The 23,214-nt window shown below is 38.2% G+C and overlaps 1 protein-coding gene across 3 annotated transcripts in view; it reads right to left on the bottom strand.

Moving 5' to 3' along the window:
- Window positions 1-601: 601 nt before the first annotated feature.
- CDH2 (cadherin 2) overlaps window positions 602-23,214 on the bottom strand; it is a 208,472-nt gene continuing 185,859 nt past the window's right edge. For all 3 annotated transcript variants that reach the window (XM_021719311.1, XM_021719313.1, XM_021719312.1), the window contains 2 exons: window positions 13,719-13,883; window positions 602-2,005 (listed from right to left, as the gene is read on the bottom strand). In XM_021719311.1, the coding sequence (XP_021574986.1) occupies window positions 1,799-2,005; window positions 13,719-13,883 (372 nt within the window). In that variant the 3' untranslated portion in view covers window positions 602-1,798. The remainder of the gene's footprint in view (window positions 2,006-13,718; window positions 13,884-23,214) is intronic.

Below are 23,214 nucleotides of genomic sequence, written 5' to 3'. Positions count from 1 at the left end.
TGTAAAGTACATCAACAATTTTACAAAAATTTAGCAGTATTGTATCCTTTTCTTGTCCTCTGTGACTATATCGAACTAAAGCAAATGGTCAAGTAAATGCCAGTCAAATCTAAGTGTGTTTCACTGAGTACATACAATAAGGGCTTCAATGAATTGCACGAGCATTCCAATGTCCACTGATGTTTCCACAGCAGTCTTGTAACCCATTTTACTGACGTTTCCTTTATGCTGGTGGCTTTAATGGGAAAGGCCTGTTAGAATCAGCATAACCATTAGCTTGAACAGAAACAAATTAAAACAAAAGTTATATTGAGAATTAACACCAAAGTTCACTGAAGTTAAAGGATGAGATTTGTGTATCACCACCAGGAAGGTCTATTCCTGAGTCACTTGATGTTTTTCTTCTATGATGATGATAAGATCCAACACGATTCTCTCGGCTGCTCACCATACACCGTTGCCATGCTACGTGCTTCAGTGGTGAATAGCGCAAGAACAAATACATACTTTTGTACTGTTGTTCTCATCGAAACTCCAGTACTTGGGATTTTTGCAACATTCAAAGCAGCTCAAGTAGAAAAGAAAAAGTTCAAACCAGTCACCAGATCCAAAATTAGCATTTTATTCAGAACGCTGGGGTCAGAGGTGTATCATTTATATTCTGGTACACAATACAGAGGCAAAGCTGTTGTCAGAAGTCTCTCCAGTTTAAAAGCTTTTTTTTTTCATTTTTTTTCTTAAAAACACACACTTAGTAGTGCCACCAGTGTCAGGCCACCCCTTTCTTTCTTTTCCTTTTTTTTTTTTTTTTGGTACAAATTATGTAAAACATTTGTGCTAAGAACTTTTCTCCCTCCCCAAACCAAAAAATAAAAATAAAAAATAAAAAAAATTAAAAAATTAAAAATTGAGTATTCTAACTACAGCTCAACAATTGAATCAAATGTCACTTTGTTTTGTAAATACTTTATCCATAACGAAAGATATAAACATGCAAAAAACCTGAATCCATAGTCCAAATAATACATACACATGTTCTGAAGTTTCTGCACTTCTCCATAGACTATGCCAATAAAACATTATGTACACATACCATTTTTACAGTGAAGTGGAAAAAATACAGAAATAAAAAAGTGTACATGGATTAAGACCAAAATGTGTCTAACATTCTAGTTTATGAAAAAATTCAATTTTGCTACAAATTGGTGATATGAAAACTCCCTTTATTTGCAACCAGCTGCGTAAGTTTTAAGATTTTAGTGGGGAAAAAAAACAAAACAAAACTAAAGTCTACAACTAGAAGTAATGTACATTTTCCAATCTCATGGTCTCATCCCCCAAGATAATAAAATTGCTCCATGAGTTTTGTTTGTTTGTTTGTTTAATTCTGTATTTTAATAAAAGCAAATGCAATGTAACAAAAGCGTGTTGAAGCATATCATGGTTTAACTTACTGCTCCCACCACAAAATATTTTGTCTTTTACTTATCGTTTCAGAAATCAGTACCATTAAAGCCTTAAACATAAAACTAATTCCAATCTGAAAAAGGTACAAAAAGGCACATAAAATCCCAGTGCTTCTGTACTGTAAAATTCAAGTGTAACTGAGCTCAGTGTTTTTCCAAACAGTATTGGATCACTGATATTCCCTCTGAGCCCAAATTGGTTTGCAGCCTATGCCAAAGCCTCTAGCAAGCACTGTGCTAGTAGACTACAAAGTTAAAGCCTAGCTTCTGTATGCTTTTTGGGAATATCAGTTGAAATTGTACTTGTCCAAAAACCAAGTTCACCCTGAAGTTCAGTCATCACCTCCACCATACATGTCAGCAAGTTTCTTGAACCGTGGCCCCCAGTCGTTCAGGTAATCATAGTCCTGCTCGCCACCACTACTTGATGAATTAAGGGAGCTCAAGGACCCAGCGGTGGAACCACTGCCTTCATAGTCAAACACTAAGAGGGAGTCATATGGTGGAGCTGTGGGGTCATTGTCAGCCGCTTTAAGGCCCTGCAATGTGGAAACACAAAGAAAGAAAGAATTAAGAGAGGGTTACAATTTGCAAAACCACAAAGCAGATCCTAGTGATTCCATGGGATCAAACAAACACTTGTTTGTAAATTTCCATTTACAGACCACAAATTTTAACATCTAGAAACTAGGGTTATCATCATATGGAGGTTAGAAAAAAACTAACTGATGTCTTTCCTCTCCAAAGAAACAACCCTACAGAGTCAAGTCAGAAAGTACAAGACTTATGAACAGGAGGGGACAAATTGAAGAATAAGTGTGACAGGTGGCAGAAATGAATGGCCGACTGCTTGAGGCAGAGGAAGAAGTACCTTAAATAACATAATATATAGAACAGGATTGCTGGATTTTATTTTTAAAACTCTCATTGAAATACAAGCTAAATTATATTATGGTAATTACTGTTAGATCAATTCATTCATTAATTCAACAAACATATATGGAACAACTGCTATTCTTATTAGAATGTCTGATAAGTGAGATTTTGCAATAGTCCATTGCACAAGACCTGTTTTGAATAAGTAATTTACTGGTGAAATAGGTTACATGAAATAATAAAGAGGGCTATGAAATCATGCGATACATGAAGCCTAATCGGAGTCAGGGTCAGGGAATTTTGACCATAGGTTGAATAGGAATTATAGGTAAGGCCAAGAGACAGACATATAAATGAGTGCCATATGGTCCTAGTCCCTCTACAAACTTACCTTCTAGCCTAACAGGCATTACACAACATGAAGCAAATGATAAACCACAAAACTGTGAAGTCAAAGAAAAAGCATCAGGATGCTGAAAACTATTCAGACTAACATTAAGAGATAGCGGTTCAAAGAGGAAGTAGCATTGTATTGACCTAATATTGGAAGAATATCAAAGGAAGAATGAAGACAGGCCAGATGTGATTACTATATAAGGAAAGGTAGTCATTGAATCATTTATGTGATCAACAAAACATGTGGAGGGTGGAGTTAACTGATAAACTGTGAACACGTATTTCTTTTTTAAATAGGGTAGCTTCTAGTTTCTATAAACCCTAGAAAAGTCATGATCCAAGATCTGTCCGTAGTATAAATATTGGGGAGGGGACGGCTTCTGTCAATCTAAAATAACATGCATACTTGGCTTTTACAAAGAATTAAAAAAACTTTTTAAAAAAGGAAATAATTACCATCTGTGTCCTTAATTTGTGTAAATAGATGCTTTTCAATATTAAAGTATCTGCAGCTAATTCATAATTATGCTCTGCAAAACTTCTAAGGATTTAAGATTAGGTCTTTTTGGCATTTTTTTCCTGATTTTTTCCCCAATTTCATTCTAGTACTTTAAGACATACCAACATGCATCTCCACAACTCTGGCTTAACAAATACTGGTGGGCTTATGGTGGTCTTACTTATCAAGGATGTGTCATAGACTATCCTACCTGAGAGATCAGATCTTCCTTCCAATCTACATGCATTTTATGAGCATATATGTGGGGTTTTATGAGCACGTGTTCTATTCGTTCAAGTTTACAGAAAAAAGGAGTAGGGAAAGACAACATGCAAATTCAAGTCAGAGTCCACATGGTGTAGTAGTTAAGAGATGGGACTGTGAGTTGACACCTCAGCTCACCCCAGTAACAGCTGTTGGATCTCAGTACTTCCTCCTTTGTAATGATAATAATAATAAAGATTATTATAAAGCCCAAATGAGGTAAAAGGACCCAACGACTCAGCACAGTGTCTGCCATACGTAGAGTTCAATGCATATTATCTAGTACTTACAAAAAATTAAGTTTGGAGAAAATATCTTGCTTTGGAATTTAAAAAAATAAAAAAATGGTAAAGGCACATTTTATGAAACAAAATGGCAGCTGCTTGACTCAAATAAAAAACTAGAAAGAAAAGTACACGTGACCAGTTTTCCCATCTCCAAGTATCTCTTACCATATCCTAACCACTGAATTAAGCATCACTTTTCCTCATGTCATTTTATATTATTTATAACACAGAAAAACTTATGTAAAATAGAATATAGTAGGTCTTCAGTGAAATACCTCAATATATAAAACATAAATAATTTTAGATAGGATTTTCTTTATCTTATTTTTAGACTAAGTTACAAGACAATTCTGCTAAGACTGGGAACCACAGCCTACAATTTCTCAAAATGCATAATTCCCTTCTGTGGTAGATTGTATTACTGCCCCCGGGTGATTCACCGCCCTTCTTCTGTGGGTGGATCACACACCCACATTACCACAGTGCCTCCCTGGAGTCAGGGTTTACTCCCCAACCCCAGTGCCAGGGTGGGCTATGTGATTGGTTTTTTGCCAACGCAATGGGATGAGTTGTGAAGAACAGCTGCTTAAAGAACTTTATCTAATGTGTTTCCACCAGTTCCTTCTTTCTCCTTCTTCCAGGAGAATGGCCTGCCTCAGATGGAAATGCTATCTTTTCCTGGGTCCTAAAATGAACAAGACATGTAGATCAGGAATCTAGCCACTGACAGAATACAGCCGATTTAGTCTTATTATTCTTTAATTTTTTTAAAGACAAAGTCTTGCTATGTCGCCCAACCTAGAGTGCAGTGGCACAAAAGTAGCTCACAGCAGCATTAAACTCCTGGGTTCAAGGGTTCCTTCCACCTCAACCTCCCGAGTAGCTAGGTCTACAGGTGTGTGCCATCATGTCTAGCTATTTAAAAATAATTTTTGTAGAGATGGAGTCTCCTTGTATTGCCAGGCTGGTCTCAAACTCCTGGTCTCAAGCAATCCTCACACCTCAGCCTCTCAAAGCACTTGGATAACAGGTATGAGCCACCCTACCCAGTCTACAACTTATTTATAATTTAAGCAAGAAGTAAACCTTTGTTACTGTAAACCAGCAATACTTTGAAGTTGTCAGTTACTGTAGCCTTAGCTAGCAAAAGCCAAAGAAAGCATCTTCATTTTTTTTTTTTTTTTGCAGATATTCATTCAATTCAAGACATTTGTTGGGTATCTATTATCATAATGAATTCTGCTTAATGGTGGAGAAACAACTATCAATTAGCAAGATCCTGTGTCTGTCCTCGTAGAGTTTGTATTCACATATTAGCCCACACCCCTCTTCTCTTTGTCCTACAAAATCTAACTACTGCAAATAGAAGCAATAGGGAATTCCTTCAGTTCAGCACGGTCTAACTTGGGAGCATTAAAGATTGGATTCAAGAATAATCTGAAAGAAAATCAAGAAAAATCAGGAAAATTCCTGATAAGAAGAGTGGGTCTCTGAAAACAAATATTAAATTTCATTATGAGAACTGCTTTATGATACCAACAACAGAAACAATGGCAAAGATCACTTGTTCAGGTCTCCTGCTTTATTACAACTCAATTTTTATGTGAAAATACACACAGTCATACCCAATCTTTATAGTGTCAACTCCAAATTGGAAATATGGAAATGTTAAGACTAAAATTAGCTCTCAAGAGTCCATGGCAGAGTCTCAAGTATGTCTGGATTCAGTGGAGAGAAAAAGGGATGCCCTGTTGTTTACTGTGTCTCGAGAATAAACAGGAAAAGTGGACTGGTCTTCACTAGGTTTTTAAAGGACCTGCAGGACTCCTCATCAAATGTCTTAGCCACTTAATTGAATTCCTTGAAATAAATAGGTCACTGCTGATAATCTACTCTCATACCTGCTATTGAAATTCTCAAAAATATTACTGCTTATCTATTTTATTATTATTATTATTAGCTTTTGCACTGGCTTTCAGATCATCATGGTAGTTTTTGAATCTATTTTAATTTTTTTAAAAAGAGGTTAAGGCCATAAAATCCATTAGTAAGAGCCCATCATGCTATGATAGAACATGGCACACTGTCTTATGTTCTAATAATTATGAAAGGGCAAAACCACTGAACTTTTCAAGAATTCTTAGGCCAGCCATCTTTCTAGGCAGAAGGTTAAGTACTTCAAGTCCCTTCCACTTGGATAGCACTGATTTTTATCTGAGAATAAAATATGACTCTTCTGGATGAGGTATTACATAAACTCTTGGTAATATTTTGGTAAATCTAAAAAGATCACAGTCAAGTTCTGAGAAACTCATGGCTACAGGCACGAAATCCAAGTGAATGTACAGAAGAAATCCAGTGGGCAATGAAACCTTCTGGTACTCCCTTCTGGGATTCCTTTATTCTTGGATGTGGACATCATTTCACACGATGTACTGTTACCAAATTTACAAACTAACTGCATGTGTTCCTCTAGGTTTGACCAAATTTAGCAAAGTATGCTCTTGTTCCACCTTTCCTGGAGAGGTAAATCTTGAACTCTGGATAAATCTGAACTATTTTCTGAAGTTTGGGGCTGCTCTGCAAAGTGAGAGAGCTAAGGCTCTGGCTGAATTCTTGCTGAGCTTGTATTTATAGACTTTTGATCCTATGCTTTATGGGAGGAGACACCTTTTATGGGGACTATAAAAACTTACATTCTTCCGTGAGGAACACATGTGGGACATAAGAGGAAAGAGGACGTATCGTTTCCTTTACATTTTGTCTTCTTTAGACTTAATACCACTGCTTTAGTACAGAGACTCACTGTATCCTGCCCAGACCAGAGCAAAAGCCGGTCTAACTGGTATTCCTGTTTCCAGGACTGTTCCTGCTTTTTTTTTTTTTTTTTTTTTTTGAGTTGGAGTCTCACTCTGTCACCCAGACGGGAGTGCAGTGGCCGCTCCCGGCCACTGCAGCCTCAACCTGCTGGGCTCCCGCAATCCTTCCACCTCAGCCTTCCAAGTAGCTGGAACTACAGGGGCGCGCTACCACACCCAGCTAATTTTTGATTTATTGTAGAGATGAGGTCTCGCCAAGTTGCCCAGGCGGGTCTCGAACCCGCGGGCTCAGGCAATCCACTTACCTCAGCCTCCCAAGGTGCGGGATTACAGGCTGAGCCACTGAGCCTGCTTCTTTCTTAAATACTACCGTTGGTTGCTCTCTCAAACATTGTTTGACAGCAATCACCGAAATGGAACCCTCTGATTGCTCTCTGACCTATAGTAGTGCTTCCCAAATGAGGGAGAAGTTCCCCTTGCACCACATGAGAGAGAATTTTCAATTGGTGCAAGAGAACATTAAAACAATTCCTTTTATTTAAGACAATTGCATTAAAATTGACTAAAAGTTTAAGAAAATAATGGAAGAAGTGTACAGAGCTGAACAAAACTAGAAGGTGTTACTTAAAGGTCTGACATTTAGGTAATCTATAGGATGAAATAAAAACTATTTAGAAGAGTATTTAGTGAAACTAGACTGCTCACCTACCTTTTTGCTTCAGTTATTCGCAACTCCAGCAACTACAATTGAATTGTGCACCCCCAAAGGGAAGCTCCCAAACTCTAAAGCATCATGTTCTTGTGCACTGCCATGTCAGTTGCACGTTCATTTCTTTCTGAAATGGGATTCCTTTGGTTTGAAATGCCCCCTCCAGATTTTTTCATCTGATTTACATCCATCTATCCATGTATCCATCCACCCACCCACCCACTCACCAACCCATCCATCCATCCACCCACACATCCATCCATCCACCCACCCAACCACCCATCCAACCATCCATCCATCCATCCATCCATCCATCCATCCATCCATCCATCCATCCATCCATCCATCCATCTATCCATCCATCCAAGAGTTCATTAAAAATATCACTTCTGCTGAATAAATTTTTCCCCCCAATCATGACTGGCAGTCATTCCTCTGTGGTCTCTCTGGTCTCTTCTACTTTTCTTATCATGTTTAGATTACACGAGACTGATATCCTTTCTGCAGAGGCTGTTTGTATTCACATCCTGCTGCTCAACACGGTGCCTGACAACCAGCAGGTATTCTACAAGACAACTCTGAACTGCTGTCCTGGGATTTGTTCTTTTTCCGCATCCCCTAAGCAGCCTGTTCATATTGATATCTATTCCTTTAAGAAAAAGTTAGGATCTAGATTTAAAATATATGTGGATATAAAAGTACACACCATGTTTATATTATAGTGCAATTCTGTGGCTTATAAAGGTCAACATTACCACTCCCCTTTGGGGGGAATTTCATTTTATTTAAAGCACATTGGTTTTTTGGAAAGACAGGACTTGAATTGTTTTATTTACAATTAGAAAACAGTAGAAAGCCTTTTTCTCCTAAAAGGTAATTTACTTTTAATAATAATTAATATGATAGTAATAATAATTAAGAAATTTTAGCACTATGCCAAGCACTTAGATGATTTAGTCATTTAGTTCTCACTGCAATCTTAAAAGGAAGCTCGATTATTATTCCCATTTTACAAATAAGAAAACTGGAAATCCCAGAAGTTAAAACCAAGGATCTTGACCTCGTACAAGGTAACAGAGCTTTAGGCAAGGCAGCTGGATTTGACCTCACAAAAATGTCTAAGTCCTGTAAGAGCAAAATGAGATATTTTAAAGAAGACAAATTAAATTTAATTAATAGGAGAAAAAGGCAAATGTTTTAAAATTTAGTAGTTTCAAGCAAGTTATTCTAGAAGAATCTTCCATAAGTTTTAAGTGATATTAATACAAAGTTGGTCTTTTAACAGAAGTATGCACCAAGTTTATATATATATATATATATATATATATATATATACTTTTTTTTTTTTTTTTAAATTTGGAGTCTCACTCTGTCACCCAGACTGGAGTGCAGTGGCCGCTCCTGGCCACCACAGCCTAAACCTGCTGGGCTCCGGCGATCCTTCCGCCTCAGCCTTCCAAGTAGCTGGAACTACAGACGCGCGCTACCACGCCCAGCTAATTTTTGATTTATTATAGAAATGAGGTCTCGCCAAGTTTCCCAGGTGGGTCACGAACCCGCGGGCTCAGGCAATCCACTCACCTTGGCATTCCAAAGTGCTAGGATTACAGGCTGAGCCACGGAGCCCAGCCCTTACATATATATATTTATATATGAATGGATGAGGGGGAGCAAAAAAACCCTGAAATTTACTTATAAAAACTTGTGTGTTTATTCTTACATATTTAAGCTTCAGCCACCTTAAAAGTACTATCCGTTTGAAGCAACACACCCATCAGGATTGCTTTTTCCACTGCTCAAAACCGTTTTTAACTTGTCAATTTTGATGCTTTTTAGTGCTTCTGCCATTTTTTTTCTTCACCTCTTCCACACTGGCAAAATGTTTCCCTTTGAAAACTTGTTTCAAATGGAGAAACAAAAGTAGCTTGGGGAGAGATTGGGTGAATAGGAAGGGAAAGCATGGGGGGCTTGCATTTTTGGTCAAAAACTACTGAACTCTCAGTGAGGTATGGGTAAGCTGTTTGTACAAATCACCTATCATGAAATGGGCAGACATATTGAAAGTATCTCAAAAAAAAAAAAAAAAAACCCAAATAAAACAAACAAAAAACACTGAAGCCCAATGCAGTCACTCAACAATGCAGTGACTCAACAACAATGCAGTCACAACAATGCTAGCTGATCTTCTGGGTTCCTAGAACAATTACCTAGCAAAGTAAGCCTGTACTACAAGGGGCCTCATGTCCAAATAATAATTCCTTTTTTGGGGTCCCCTCCCCATACACACACACACACACACACACACACACTGAAATATACTACTTTATACAAAAAATATATATATATACACACATATATGTACAGGGCACAGCGTAGTGACCCATGACTGCAATCTCAGCATTTTGAGAGAGCAAGGTGGGAGGAATGCTTGAACCCAGTAGTTCAAGACCTGCATAGGCAACACAGCAAGGCTTCATTAAATAAATAAATAAATAAATAAATAAATAAATAAATAAATAAATAAACAAATAAATAAATAAATAATCAATCCAGGGATTGCCTGAACCCAGGAGGTTGAGGCTGTGGTGAGCTGTGATGATGCCACTGAACTCCATCCTGAGCAACAGAGTGAAACCCTGACTCAAACAAACAAAAAAGAAAAAAGGAAAAAAGAAATGTACAGGATTAGTAAAGTTATTGGAGTTATGACAATCTCTACTGTCAGACTGAGATTCAATAAATCAGTTTCAAATTTTCACCTTCTCAAGGTCATGTTTAAAAACTCAAAACAGAATGAAATTTTGCGGTTGAACTTCAAAAATGTGGGACTTGTTTTACTTTACTTACCAGACTGAAAATAAGTTATCATTTTTGAGATTCAAGACAACATTCATTCTTTATTGAAGTAAACAAACTTGAAAATGTTCTCATGAGCTTTCTTATTCCTTCCACCTATAAAAGCAGTTATCATCAAACTCCAGTTATCATCACCACTATATTATGCTTCCTTTGGAACATTTGGTGCTCTGCTAAATCAAATAAGACCTGAAGATAAATAAATTTGTGTGCATTTTAAAATGTTTCTATAAAAAGTGTTTGAGTTCTTTCTAGGTGCCTTCAACTGTTTAAAAATTTTACATATATTCATGTTTGTCCATCCAGTTAGTACAAGATATTGAACAAGACTTAATGAGTATTTTGGATGGATAAATCTGTATGGTGCTTTTAGAGTTATTACTGGCTGAGGCCTTTTGGCAGTTTTTGTCTCTCTGAACCTTCCCACAAAACTGACTTTCACATTCCTGAAACTATCTTTTTGGTTGTTTTCTGTGATACCTTAACCTCCTTAGATTTTCTTCCTGTCTCCAACTGTAGGGGCATTTCTAGGTGATGATTTTATTTACCTTCTCCTCCATATTTGTCTGTCTTGTAATCATGTTCAAATTCATGGATTTAGTCACCATTTTAGGAATGATTTCCTAAAGTGGAACCTTTCATTCATTCATTTATTCACCAAACCAGTGTGTTTCGTACTGTCATGCCCCACCCCACTGCCCAGGGATAAGCACCATTCCCAGCCATGGAAGGGCTTAGAGGGGAGATGGGATGGAACCATGGGATTGGTGTTCTGAAGGGCAGTGAGTTCTAGGTACAATGGGATGCTACTGGATGATGCCTAACCCATACTCTGTATGCCTGACCCTTTTTGGATCAGGAACGTCTTAATGAAGGAACCTATTTCTAGCAAATGGGGGGAGGGAATTCCAAGCAAGAAGAACTGCATATGGATAGGCATCAGTATGGTGTTACAAGATAAGCCTGTGAACGACAAGTAGAGTTCTCCATCACTAGCCTGCAAGTTACTGGGTGGGGGAGGGCTTGAGATGATGGGCCTTCAGGTACTGGCACAATTGCATTATACAAAAACTGTGCTGGCAGCAAAGTAGGGAATGCATACAAAGAAAATCTATGTTTAATTTATTTTTTAAACTATGTGTTATCGGCTCAGTGATGTTACACACAGTAGATATTCAATAGCGATTTGCTGAATGGATAATCCTAAACTAACCTCAAGATGGTTTTTAAATGAGCTATTTTTAACACATGCAGATAATTCTCAAATTATGAATTGACTGTATTCTAGAAGTTAATTTGCAGTCAGTTTAGAACAAAGTTTTTCATATAATTAATTGCATCTGCTTGTTATGGTCTCAAGACACTGTTTTAGACTGTGTCTGAATACTATTTTACGGAAAGAAAATTCCAAACGGAAGTTCCCATTATGACTGTTTCCATGGTGGCCTAAGGAGTGTCAGGTGAATGAACCTTATTAACTAGATGTTCTTTTTCTATCTACTGAAGAAGATTAAATCTCTGTTAAAAACAAAACAAAACAAAAACAATGAACACACACAGAAAGCACACACTAAAATACAAAGTTAGAATAACTGATATCCTTGTTTTCTGAAAGTAATCAGTACCAATTGAGTGAAGGCTCCAAACTTGCTTTCTGTTGGATCCTAATCAAATGTAAACTGGGTGGTGCTCATCGCTTTATGCCCTACACATTTGCCACAATACATACTCGAATGTCTGAAAACAACAGAATCTAAGAGGTAGGTAACATACTAGATGTTTAGGTTATAAAAATACAAACAAGAAATAGTCCTTGTTCTGGAAAGAACTTACATTTGGAGTAGGAGAAAGATATACTGAGAGTTACACCACAGCTGGTAAGGGCTCTGACAGAGGACACATATTGTTATACTTTCCCAGAGGTATCAAGGAAGGTTTCATACAGAAGAGAATGTTTCAGCTGAATCCTGAAGGCAAAGTACGAGTCCTGCAGATGGCTGAGAAGGTAGGGGCTTTGCAGAAGTTACAGTATATTCAAAAGTGTGATGCTTTTAAGGAACTGCAAATAATTCACTGGGGCTGCAGCATAGGGAGGGAATGTGTGTCAAGAGAGTCACTATATCTTGAAATTCAAAACCACAGGAATAACCCAACACTGTCTCATGATGACAAACACTACATTAGATATAAAATCATCAGGCACTCTTACATATTCTAAAACATCTAGCCATATATATACATTTCTGCAAATTTCCCTAACCATGTCTATATATAAATAAATGCTGAAGAAGTCAGGACACATTTCTGTGGATAAAAGGAATTACTGGCATTCTTATTTTTTTCTTCTATCTGCTTTTAAATCATGATTCTTATAAATCTATTACCTATTTAGCAGAAGTGAATACATATGTCCAGAAAGCAGCACATATTTTAGAAATAGACAGTAATGAATAGTTGTAGAGATGGATACATATTCCAATTCTGTTTTTAAACTTTTTATACAAGCTCTAAGTACACCTAAAAACATAATGTAGATTGATTACTTTCACAGATTATGTAACTATTTCAAAGAAGTACAGGAAACAAGAGTCTTATCAGCGCATGACTGAAGGCCATATCCAACAGATGCATTCCACTTTGCAGTGCGTTGAGATATAGGGCATACATATTGATACTAATTGTGGATATATGGTAGGACTCGTGTTCTCTGGCTGTATCCCCTATATCAGTTGATCTTGGAGATACAGGGGATATGGTCAGAGAACATGAGTCCTGCCATATATTCACAATCAGTATCAGTATGTATGACTCTCTTTTACTTCCAACAAAAGTTCAAAATAAGATCTATAGTAAAACTACAGACAAGATCAAGGCACATAAATCACCTTACCTCAAAACTTAAATATTAAATGCAGCAGATACTCTCGGTCAGTAATGAAATAAAAGAATGCCATGATAATGTTGACAGTGAAAATCATATCTGTTATATTGAACAGAGAATTAGCTTCCTTTTACAGAAGCTCTTAAAACTCCTCAACTAGACAAGTATTTAAATCACTTACATAATATTTAATTTAGCTCTTCCAATTAATGTCTTTTGATGGAGTCATCGGGTAGGCACTGCATTCTCACCATTTGTGGAATTCAAAGGGTACAGTGTGAGGAAAATTAAAGCGAACTCCTGCTACATTTATCAGTGCTACTAAGTGAAATCCAAATGCACTATATTATTGTTAGTCTATTTATTACTTGTAATCTAGGGAAAAATTCTTCTTGGATAGTATGACTAATACTGAAAATATGTGACATATGCCACTTGACAAATGCAAAATATTAATGGATACATTTCTTTTTGGTTGATCAAAGCAATTAAATTTGTTCTTTGTTACTGAAGCCACAAGTGCTTCTACACAAAGATAAACTTAAAAACAAGTATGTTGTAATGAACGACATAGCTGTCTTCCAAGCAATTTGTGGCCTACAGAGATCTAACCATTTGCAATTAAAAAAAAAGTTCTTATAAAGAAAGTGAGTCTCTCTCTGTACCTCATTAATGAAGTCTCCAATGTCCCCAGGGTGTGGGGCTGCGGATCGGACCGGATACTGGGGCTCGGCATGGATGGGTCTCTCATCCAGTCGTCGGATTCCTACAGGCTTAATGGCATCTGGCTCCACAGTGTCAGGCTGCTGCAGCTGGCTCAAGTCATAGTCCTGCAAAAGACAAAATTGCAAACCTGTGGTGGATGGGCATAAAGATGGAAAATTACAGCCTCGGTTTTGAAACACACACTCAGAACACATAGAAATGAGGGAAATTTAACATAATGGAAAAGTTGCCACCATGAGTTTTTCATGTTATGATTAAATATTTCTTTCACACAGCTCTTTCTTCTGTGCTTTTCATTCCTACAGTCTGTGCTCCATCTGCTATACGATGTTTCTCATCAGCTTCCAATGGAAAGCAGCAGTGTGATGAGGTCTCCCTAGAAAATGACTAAAAACCTGACTAGACAATAGAGTTGCACCATAGAAGCAAAGGTACTAACTCAATGTCTTGAATATTAAAAACAAAAAAACGATGAGGTGCTTTCTCCTTTTCCCTAAAGGAAGGCATTGGTTCACCAAGGTTTCAAAGTCACCCTTCATCCCTCCCTCCCTGCTTGAGCAAAAGTCAGCAAATGGGTATGAGGGCCCAGTCTGACCTGTGACCTACTTTTCTCTAAGACTGGCTTTTACATTTGTAAAATGTTACTTAAAATAAGAACAACAAAGAAAAGTATGCTTCAGAGACTATATGTGGCCTGCAAAACCTAATCTTTCTTTACTCTGGCCCTTTGTAGGGAGTCTGCCAACCTCTGGTATAGTGATGCTAGGCCAGAGAGACAGTAGATTCTCTTCCGATGCAGCCCTGTGGGAAGATCTTGGAAAAAAACAGCGTGTCCAAGTTCAGAGAGGTTGAGTAGAACTTGTCAAGAAGGATGCTCAGGGCATATAGGTTGAGCCCTCAGAACCATTCTTAGCTAAGGCATCAGCCAGCTGGACATCCAGGCTTGTATAAAGAAACTGACTATAATGTGTAAATGCACCAAAATTTTAGGTTTGCGCAAATACTTTGTAGTTTTCTAACCTCTAAATTCTGTTGACATAAAAATGTCATACCCCCAGCTTAACCCAAATTCTCCAACTCAGCATTGACATTTGCAGAAAGTTCAGATTGTCTGGTCCTCTTTGTTTAGGCTTCATCTCTTTATCTAAAACCAGCTTAAAATCTTTTGCAGTCTCTCTATTTTGATTAATTCAACACATTTACCCATGCTTTGGCAATGTTCTAGGTGCCTTACATATGTTTGCTCATTTATTCCTCTTATTTACACACGTGATATTAGGCTTTATTATCCCCATTTAAGAGATGAGGAAACTGACCTTCAAAAAACCCAAGTAACTCAACATGGTCTCAGATGTATTACAAAACAGATTCTGACTCCAAATGTATTGGATTCTAAAACCTGGTTCTTTTCAGTCATTTATGAGCAAATCAAGGCTGAATTACAAGGTTGGATTTAGAGAGTAAAGACGTAGATAGATGAGTAGGGAGGGACAGGAATGTAAGGAATAATTAAAACAACAAAGGGGAGAATGTTCACTATCCTTCACACCCACTATGTGTCAGATATTGTGCCAGGCTCTTGATAAGTGTTTTCTCAACACTTTTTAACAAACTCATGAAGAATGTTTCATTAACATCTTTTTGAATAAACAAAGAGACTCAGAGAGGCTGAGTAACTTGCTGAAGGTCACACAGCTAGTTGGGAATCAAAACCAGGTGTGCCTGACTTCACAGTATCTGATTCAAAACAGCTCTATGCTCCTTGAGACACTGATCCAGATAACTCACCCTCTGAACAAGAGCTCCCTATCAAGAGCTTCAACTAGCAGGTGAAGGCACTCAGGTGTCTTGACGGAAAACCTCCTCCTCTTATAAGTATGCAGCGTGATGTGGAAAGTGAGGCAGGTACACAGAGAGTAGAAGAAGCTAGAGTGGGATGTGAACTCAGCATATCACAGAGTATAAAATGCTCACAGGGCAACTGGCTTTACCATCCATGGGTTAGGGAGAAGGACTGTTCTGGAAGAGTCAACAATGGGAGCAAAGGCGTTGGAATGTTACTTTCTCTCATCCAGATAGAGCGTTTCAAATCATCCATACAAAACTTGAGGGAAAACACCTTGCTTCTGCACAAATGTGCTCCATTTTCAATTTTACAGAATTTAGGATTTATTTATAGAACAACTTAAAGTAAAGGCCTACAATGATGTAACAGATGTGAAAGCCTTTGAAATGTTAAAGTGCTGTACAAGATAAAAAGAGAGATTTATTTAGAGAATGTTGAATGCTCACACACTAAAAAGCATGTTTTTCCAGGACATGTTTAATTGCATAACTCCCAAGCATAGTAGAGTGGGGTGAGCTGCAAATAAGTGTGCACTCTTAACAAGCACCAAAGCGATCTCCAAAAAGGGGAAAAATAGACGGCAAGTATATTGATGACAGTTAACAAATGTTTTTACCCTGAGAATGAAACGCTTTATCAGAAGTCTGAATTGCACAAAAACAGGTAATTGAATCTTCTGTTTAAGGACTGCCTTTTACCCAGTGACATATTCCTTGATTGCCCTGGATTTATTAGATGACAGTTCCCGGTGACAAGTATAAGAATACAAAAGGACTGGATTTCTTACGTATAACCAGAGACAGAAGAGGTAAGTGGGCTTTGCTCATGCTATTCTTTACCTAGAAAGACCTTCTCTCTCCTGACTTATACAACTCCTGCTGTATCCAGAGGCTGCAAGTACACTGCATTTTGATTGGCCAGTAGTGTTTTAAAAACATTCAAAATAAGCTGGCAACATTTAGACATAAGTATATCATGCCTGAAAATAGGAAGATCTGGAAAAACAGAGCTCATATTCTGACATGGCAATTTGCTGCAGCCATGTCCCCTTTGGACAAGAACAGTGTTTCCTCCAGGCCTGCTTCATTCATTAATGTGTCTATACCATACGTGTATATCAGCATGTAAATTTAGTTCTTTATTTATTTTATTTTTTTTGATAGGCTTTTCCTACCTTAAGAACCAAAGAGGAACAGTCTTAAAACTTCTTTGGTCCTGCTCGAACCTTTGGACTATCGATGTGTCAGGCCCATAGAAAGTGCTCATTAAAAAAAAAAGTTGAATATAATCTCAGCAATAATATTCTTGCCAGATATTAAAGGAGCAGCCAATTTAGGAAACATGACTTAGATCATATTATATTGCACAGCAATTCACAATGAGGAGGGAAAGAAAGACCCCTGGCCCCAACCCTGAGAACCATTTCCCTCAATGACAAAAACCCGTTCAATCCCTCAGTTGTTATGGTACTGAAAAAGAGGCAGAAATACACTGATTTTTTTTTAGGTTAAAACACAGGGCTTAAAGTTTCTCTCTGATGGTTTCCCCTTGTCTCATGCCAATATGGCACATAACAATCTGAAGGCGGTAGGGAGCATGTGGAAGTATCCTCGGGCCACAGGAATGGGCTTTTCTGTTGATGTCCATCTGTGTTATATGGCAAAAGTCCTGACCCGAGAGTCCAATTTTAGGCCTTTTGATAAAAGGTCACCCTATGCAAACCTCTTAAATTATACATCTTTACAATCCCATAATGATTTACTTAAACACACAAATTACAACATGTAGGATAAGAATTATAAAGAGAATTACACAGGCTAAAAATGTTTTCAAGGTCATTGAGTTCATGGCCTTACTTCTGAAGATCATAAACAGTCCAAAGTAAATCTTTGTTTGGTTCCTAAAACTCTAAAAGAATAGGTCTGAACATTCTCTTATGATTGCCAACCTTTGCAATATTAACTTTCCAAAAGAAATATAATTTTTAAATGAAGGCCAAGGAAAATATTGTTTTAATTGATGTTTTGAATGTGTGTTAATTGGTAATGATCATTAAAGTTAGGCATAGATTTGAGTTTTGAAAATACTAACATTGCAATTAACTTAATTTTTTTTTTTTTTTGGTTTATGATTTAAAGTGTCTTGAGGGTGATTTAACTCTGGAAGAGTTAATAACAAGTTAGTCAGCAGTTAAAGCTCTGGTTCTGGCTTTTTGTGTGTGTGTTAAATTCCACTGACTTGCAATGATTTATAATTGGTTTGAAAAGATACCACAAGTCTACCTCAGGGCATTTAGATATATTAAAATAAAATAAAATAAAATGCTGTATCAGTATAAACTGAAGTTCTATAATACCAGGCAAATATTTCTAAAAACTACATCACAGGTAGAATGTATAGCACAGCACAATCAGTCCATTTCAGGGAGTGATGCAAACATTCATTTACCCGTTACACAAGTAGGTATTTACAGAATACCTACTGGGTACCAGAAGTCATTTTCAGGTCTGAGAGCATGAAAGAAGGAAACCAACCTTCATCTAGTGTTCATCATCTGTCAGGAATTACATTAGGTAATTTCTCATGTGGTATCTCATATAATCCAAATGGAAACCCTTTCAAGTAGATATTATTGTCCACACTATTGGCTACCTCAGCTCAAAGAGTTTTATGATTTGTCCAAGGTCACAGACTCAGTGAAGCTGTGTCAAAGAGTAAAACAGAGACCACCAAGGCAAGCAAAATAAATAATCAAAAAGTTGTAACTTTTTGTGACTTGCCAGTGAAAAAATGCACCAAATAGTTTGCTGAAGAGGGAAACATCTTTTAAGTACAGAAGTGAGAATTCAAGGTGTCTGCTACTTTAGCACTGGGCTCCACCGCTTTAGATAGGATGGAATAAATTCTTAGGTCTGTGCATAGTTGGTTCAAACAAAATTCGCTGTTGTTTAGGCAGGAAGTACTCTTCATTTAGGCCCAACAAGGGTCTGGCACGTGAGGGAGAGAGGAGGGGGCTGGACACTCAAAGTTCATAGTCTTTTATCATCCTTCACTGGTTAGAACCACAGATGAAACACCATAGAGTTTTGCTATCTCCTAGGCATGGGCTGGTACAAGTGAAAAATTTTCCTTTTATGGTCTCAAAGGCAAGTGACTTTAAAATTCCCATATAGATAAGGTAAACATTTTCAAATGTTTCAAGATAGAGTGACTGAGAGAAATAAAAATACTCATATGAAAGTAAATGGGCAAAATTCCGAAAAGGGAAAAAAGTATCTGGGAAAAATAAAAAAAGCTGACTGTGGCACAGGCAAAAAACTGTTCAGACAGACACAAAAAGGAATGGAAGGTTGGAGAGAAGAACATTATTATCTCACCCTCTATCGCTCCTGGCATTAAAATAATTGAATAAAATAGTGATAAGGTGTCAACACATTACCATACAACTGCTGACAAGTAAGTCAAATACACCCTTGCAAGTTTTATGTAAATTACATTACGACCTCATTTTCTTCCCCAGAGAAATACAGTTATGATGGTAACTATCTACACAGGCGAAATGATGTGGAAAACTAAGTAGATTCTATGGATTATTAAAGTCCCCCCAAATAAAAGATTTTCTAAAAGCTTTCCTGGATTGAATCTTAAACCTAATAGAAATAAAATAACTTGGGAACTTGAAATATAGACAAAGAACTTCCGCTCTCCATCTTCATATACATTTTAATCTCATTGGCAGCTAGTTTTCTACCTTCCACAAGGTCCCCATTAAGAGGGACAGTCATTGTTTCTGCCTCTGCTAATGCTGGTCTGTCACCGCTCCTTTTAAAAAGTCACCCGTTTGGAGAATTATGAATGAGCTGTAGGTCGTTTCTTTGGTGCAAAATTATGGCTGTGTTTTAGAAACTGGGATTGCTGAAATCTTACATATTTCCTACTGTAAAATTATTACTTATTCTTTTAGAAGAGTGCAGCAAATACACAATTCAGTTTTTTTTTTTTTTTTACTCAGGGTCTCACTGTGTTGCCCAGGCTGGACTGCAGTGGCATAGTCACAGTGCACCCCAGCCTCAAACTCCTGGGCTCAAGCAATCCTCCCTCTTTAGCATCCTGAGTAGCTGGAACTCCAGATGCATGCCACCATGCCTGGCCAATTTTTTTTTTTTTTAATTTTGTGGAGAGGAGGTCTCACTATGTAGTCCAGGCTGGTCTCGAACTCCTGAGCTCAAGCCATCCTCCTACCTTGGCCTCCCAAAGTGCTGAGATAATAGTTGTGAGCCACATGCTGGACTTCAATTTGATCTATTTCCACAAATACTTTCCTAAGAGTCAGTTGGGTCGCACAGACTCAGTTACTGACCTCATAGAGCCTTTTAGTCTATAGTATTTAAAAATAATGGAAGCTTAATATTGGAATGATTACAAAGAATATGGAATGTGAAAGTGTAAGTTACTGTCAAGGAGATGCTACTGGGAGAAGGGAGGATGCGGATACACAGACTTCAGCATCCATCAGAGGAAAAGGGCTTCAGAACCACAACGGGTCACCTGAAGTCGGAAAACTTTTTCTCCTAATATCTGTAATTTCCCATTCTTTCCAGGCACTCCAGTTACAGTCCTATAGAGATGAACACATTTCTTTTTTTTTGAGTTGGAGTTTCACTCTGTCGCCCAGACTGGAGTGCAGTGGCCGCTCCCGGCCACCGCAGCCTCGACCTGCTGGGCTCTGGCGATCCTTCCGCCTCAGCCTTCCGAGTAGCTGGAATTACAGGCATGCGCTACCACGCCCGGCTGATTTTTTGATTTATTGTAGAGATGAGGTCTCGCTGCGCAGGCGGGTCTCGAACCCGCGGGCTCAGGCAATCCACTCACCTCAGCCTCCCAAAGGCGCAGGATTACAGGCTGAGCCACCGAGCCCAGTTTATGAACACATTTCTTAAACCTTCCAAGGACTTTGTTTTGGGAGATAAAAGTATAGCCATCTAAACACATGCTGGCTTCCACGTCTTCATCACACTCCCACTTCTCCTTCCCCAAAACGAAAATGCCACCACTCTAATAAAGATCGTAGTCAGTCGTTCTATCTCAGCATGACCTACTGGTTCAATCTTGGAAGAGATATAAAAATAGGTAATAAGGAAACGACAACACTTGGTTGGGGATATGGTGGCAGAGCATCAAAATTTGTCCCTAGTTTCTGACACATCCTTTGGAATTTCCTAAAGAAGAATGTTCTTAGTTTTAAGATAAATTTGCACATAAAATCAATATAGCAATGGGAGCACAAGTTTGATTTTTTAAATGGATTATGATGTCAGAGTACCCGGATTCGAATCCTGGCTCCTTCATATTTTAACAATGTAACCTTGAGCAGATGACATACATTTCCAGTGCTCACCCATTCAACCTTTGGACAAGAAAGCTAATGAGGACACTATTAATGCAATAAGTCTACGGCAAGACTCAACACACTAGTTGATATTGTTGATATTTTAGGCTTTCAGGGCCACATAGTCTCTTTCACAATATCCTGACTCTGCTGCAGCATCAAGTAGACACAAACAATATGCACATGATGGACGTAGTGCTTGGTTGTACTCCAGGAAATAGGCAGCTGGTAGCTGCTGGAAGTTAGGCTATAGCATTTTAGCAACTTGACTTTTTTGTGTGTGTGTGTACAGCTAACACATACTTGACATTCAATTCTTTACTAGTCTTATTACTAGGATATTGGTAACTTCCATTCCCCTAAAACTAAGTGTAGTACACTTGCAATTAGCCAAGAAGAATGAATATTAAGATGAATTACATAAAACACTATATTCACTTCCATGAAGTGGCAGGAATAGCAAAGAAAGCGTAATATGTAAATCATGTGCAAGGTAAAAATATGTAATGACCAGGAGGAAATAGGCACCAACCAGTTCAGAATATATGCTGTCTACAGTCTACTAATGTACAAGTGTTCTACGAACAGCATGCAAAAAGAGAAAGACAATGTGCTAATCCCATCCCTGGTGAAACTTTCCTTTTGTGAGATCTGTACAATTCTTTCAATCACAGACATATACCAGTGTTTGCAGGTGGATAAAAAGGGATGGATAACTTGGGAACATCATTAACAGAGTGTGCTTTAACCAATAATAAACATGTTGAAAGTGGTCTTTCTCCACAGTTATGTCCAGATTCAGCCATCTGTTAGTTTGCTTATAAAGCAGAATGATTTTGTAAAACAATTATTTCAAGGAATCAAATATACCATGGCTAAATTATACAGCTTCATTCTCCGCTTGAGTCAGATGGCTGGGCTTGGTTGCCCACACTGGGGCTGATTGCTGTGATTGGCAGGAAGTCCTGAGAGTTCCCCTGGCTCATGCAGAGATCTTTTGCCTCAGGAAAGTGACTGGTTCGGTCTCAAGGGGCTTTCTTGTACCTGTGCCCCAACCCTCTGTGTAGGCATCCTGCCTGGATTTAGATTTTGGTTCCAGTATTCCAGATTGTATACTTGAATTTTTTAAAAAAATAACTTGGCTGCTCAAATTCCTTCTCCAGATTTTAACTTTGTTAATGTTAAAAAGTGTCTAATTTTGCAAGCTTAATAAATTGACTGGGTCTTGCCCTTTGCCTATTTTAAAGTTAGATTACCAGTAGTCATTTAATAAGCTATGGCTGAGTGCCTAGCTTCACTTGTCCTACTCATAACACCTGCCTGCTATAGAGAGACTAAAACATCTACCATATGGCCCCTAGAACAGTGCATAAGAGCTTGATATCCTCTCTTTCCCACCCACCCTAAACTGGTATCCTAGACTGGAGGACAGTGGCATGATCATAGCTCGTTGCAGCCTCAAATTCTTGGGCTCAAGTGACCTCCTTCCTCAGCCTCCCAAGTAACTGGGATAATAGGCACATGCCACCATACTCAGCTATTTTTTTTTTTTTTTTTTTTGTAGAGATGAGGTATTGCTATGTTCTCCAAGCTGGTCTCAAACTCCCAGGCTCAAGCAATCCTCCTGCCTCAGCCTCCCAAAGTGCTGGGATTACAGTCATGAGCCACCACACTCAGCTGAGCTTGAACTCTTGAGTAACACAGAGCTGGATTTGAAAACTGAACTAACAGCAGTGTCTACTTCATAGAGACATCAGGAACATTAAGAAAGACATGCAAACTAAGAGCATGGCACTGTGTCTGAAACAGAATAAACACACAATGAATGCTGACATTTCTGAAGGTTATCATTATTTCCTAAAGACATCAGAGATCTCAAAAGAAGAAAGTGAAGCTATCAGAGGTGTACTGGTCCAATCTGCCTTGTAGAGAGAGTTGCAAACTAAGCTAGAGATTCAGGAAGAGGGACCAGTGCAGTTCAACTAACACTTGATGAGTGACCACCAGGTGCCAACTGCCCAGAGACTGGACCGAAACAATGAGCAAGACAACTCCCTGCCCTCACAGAGCTTAAGGTGAGGACCAGGAATGGATGCAAAGGTTCACAATTGAAGTAACTACGGGATGTTGTGGGAGCACAGAACAGAGACACTTGATTCGGCCTGGGACCCCAAGACAAGATGCCATGAGATGAATCCTG

The sequence above is a fragment of the Carlito syrichta genome, unplaced genomic scaffold, assembly GCF_000164805.1.
Source record: "Carlito syrichta isolate Samal-C Ts95f unplaced genomic scaffold, Tarsius_syrichta-2.0.1 Scaffold314393, whole genome shotgun sequence".
In the NCBI taxonomy this organism is placed as follows: domain Eukaryota; kingdom Metazoa; phylum Chordata; class Mammalia; order Primates; family Tarsiidae; genus Carlito; species Carlito syrichta.
The sequence above is the reverse complement of the archived record's forward strand: the minus strand, read 5'-3'. Positions and strand labels throughout refer to the sequence as shown.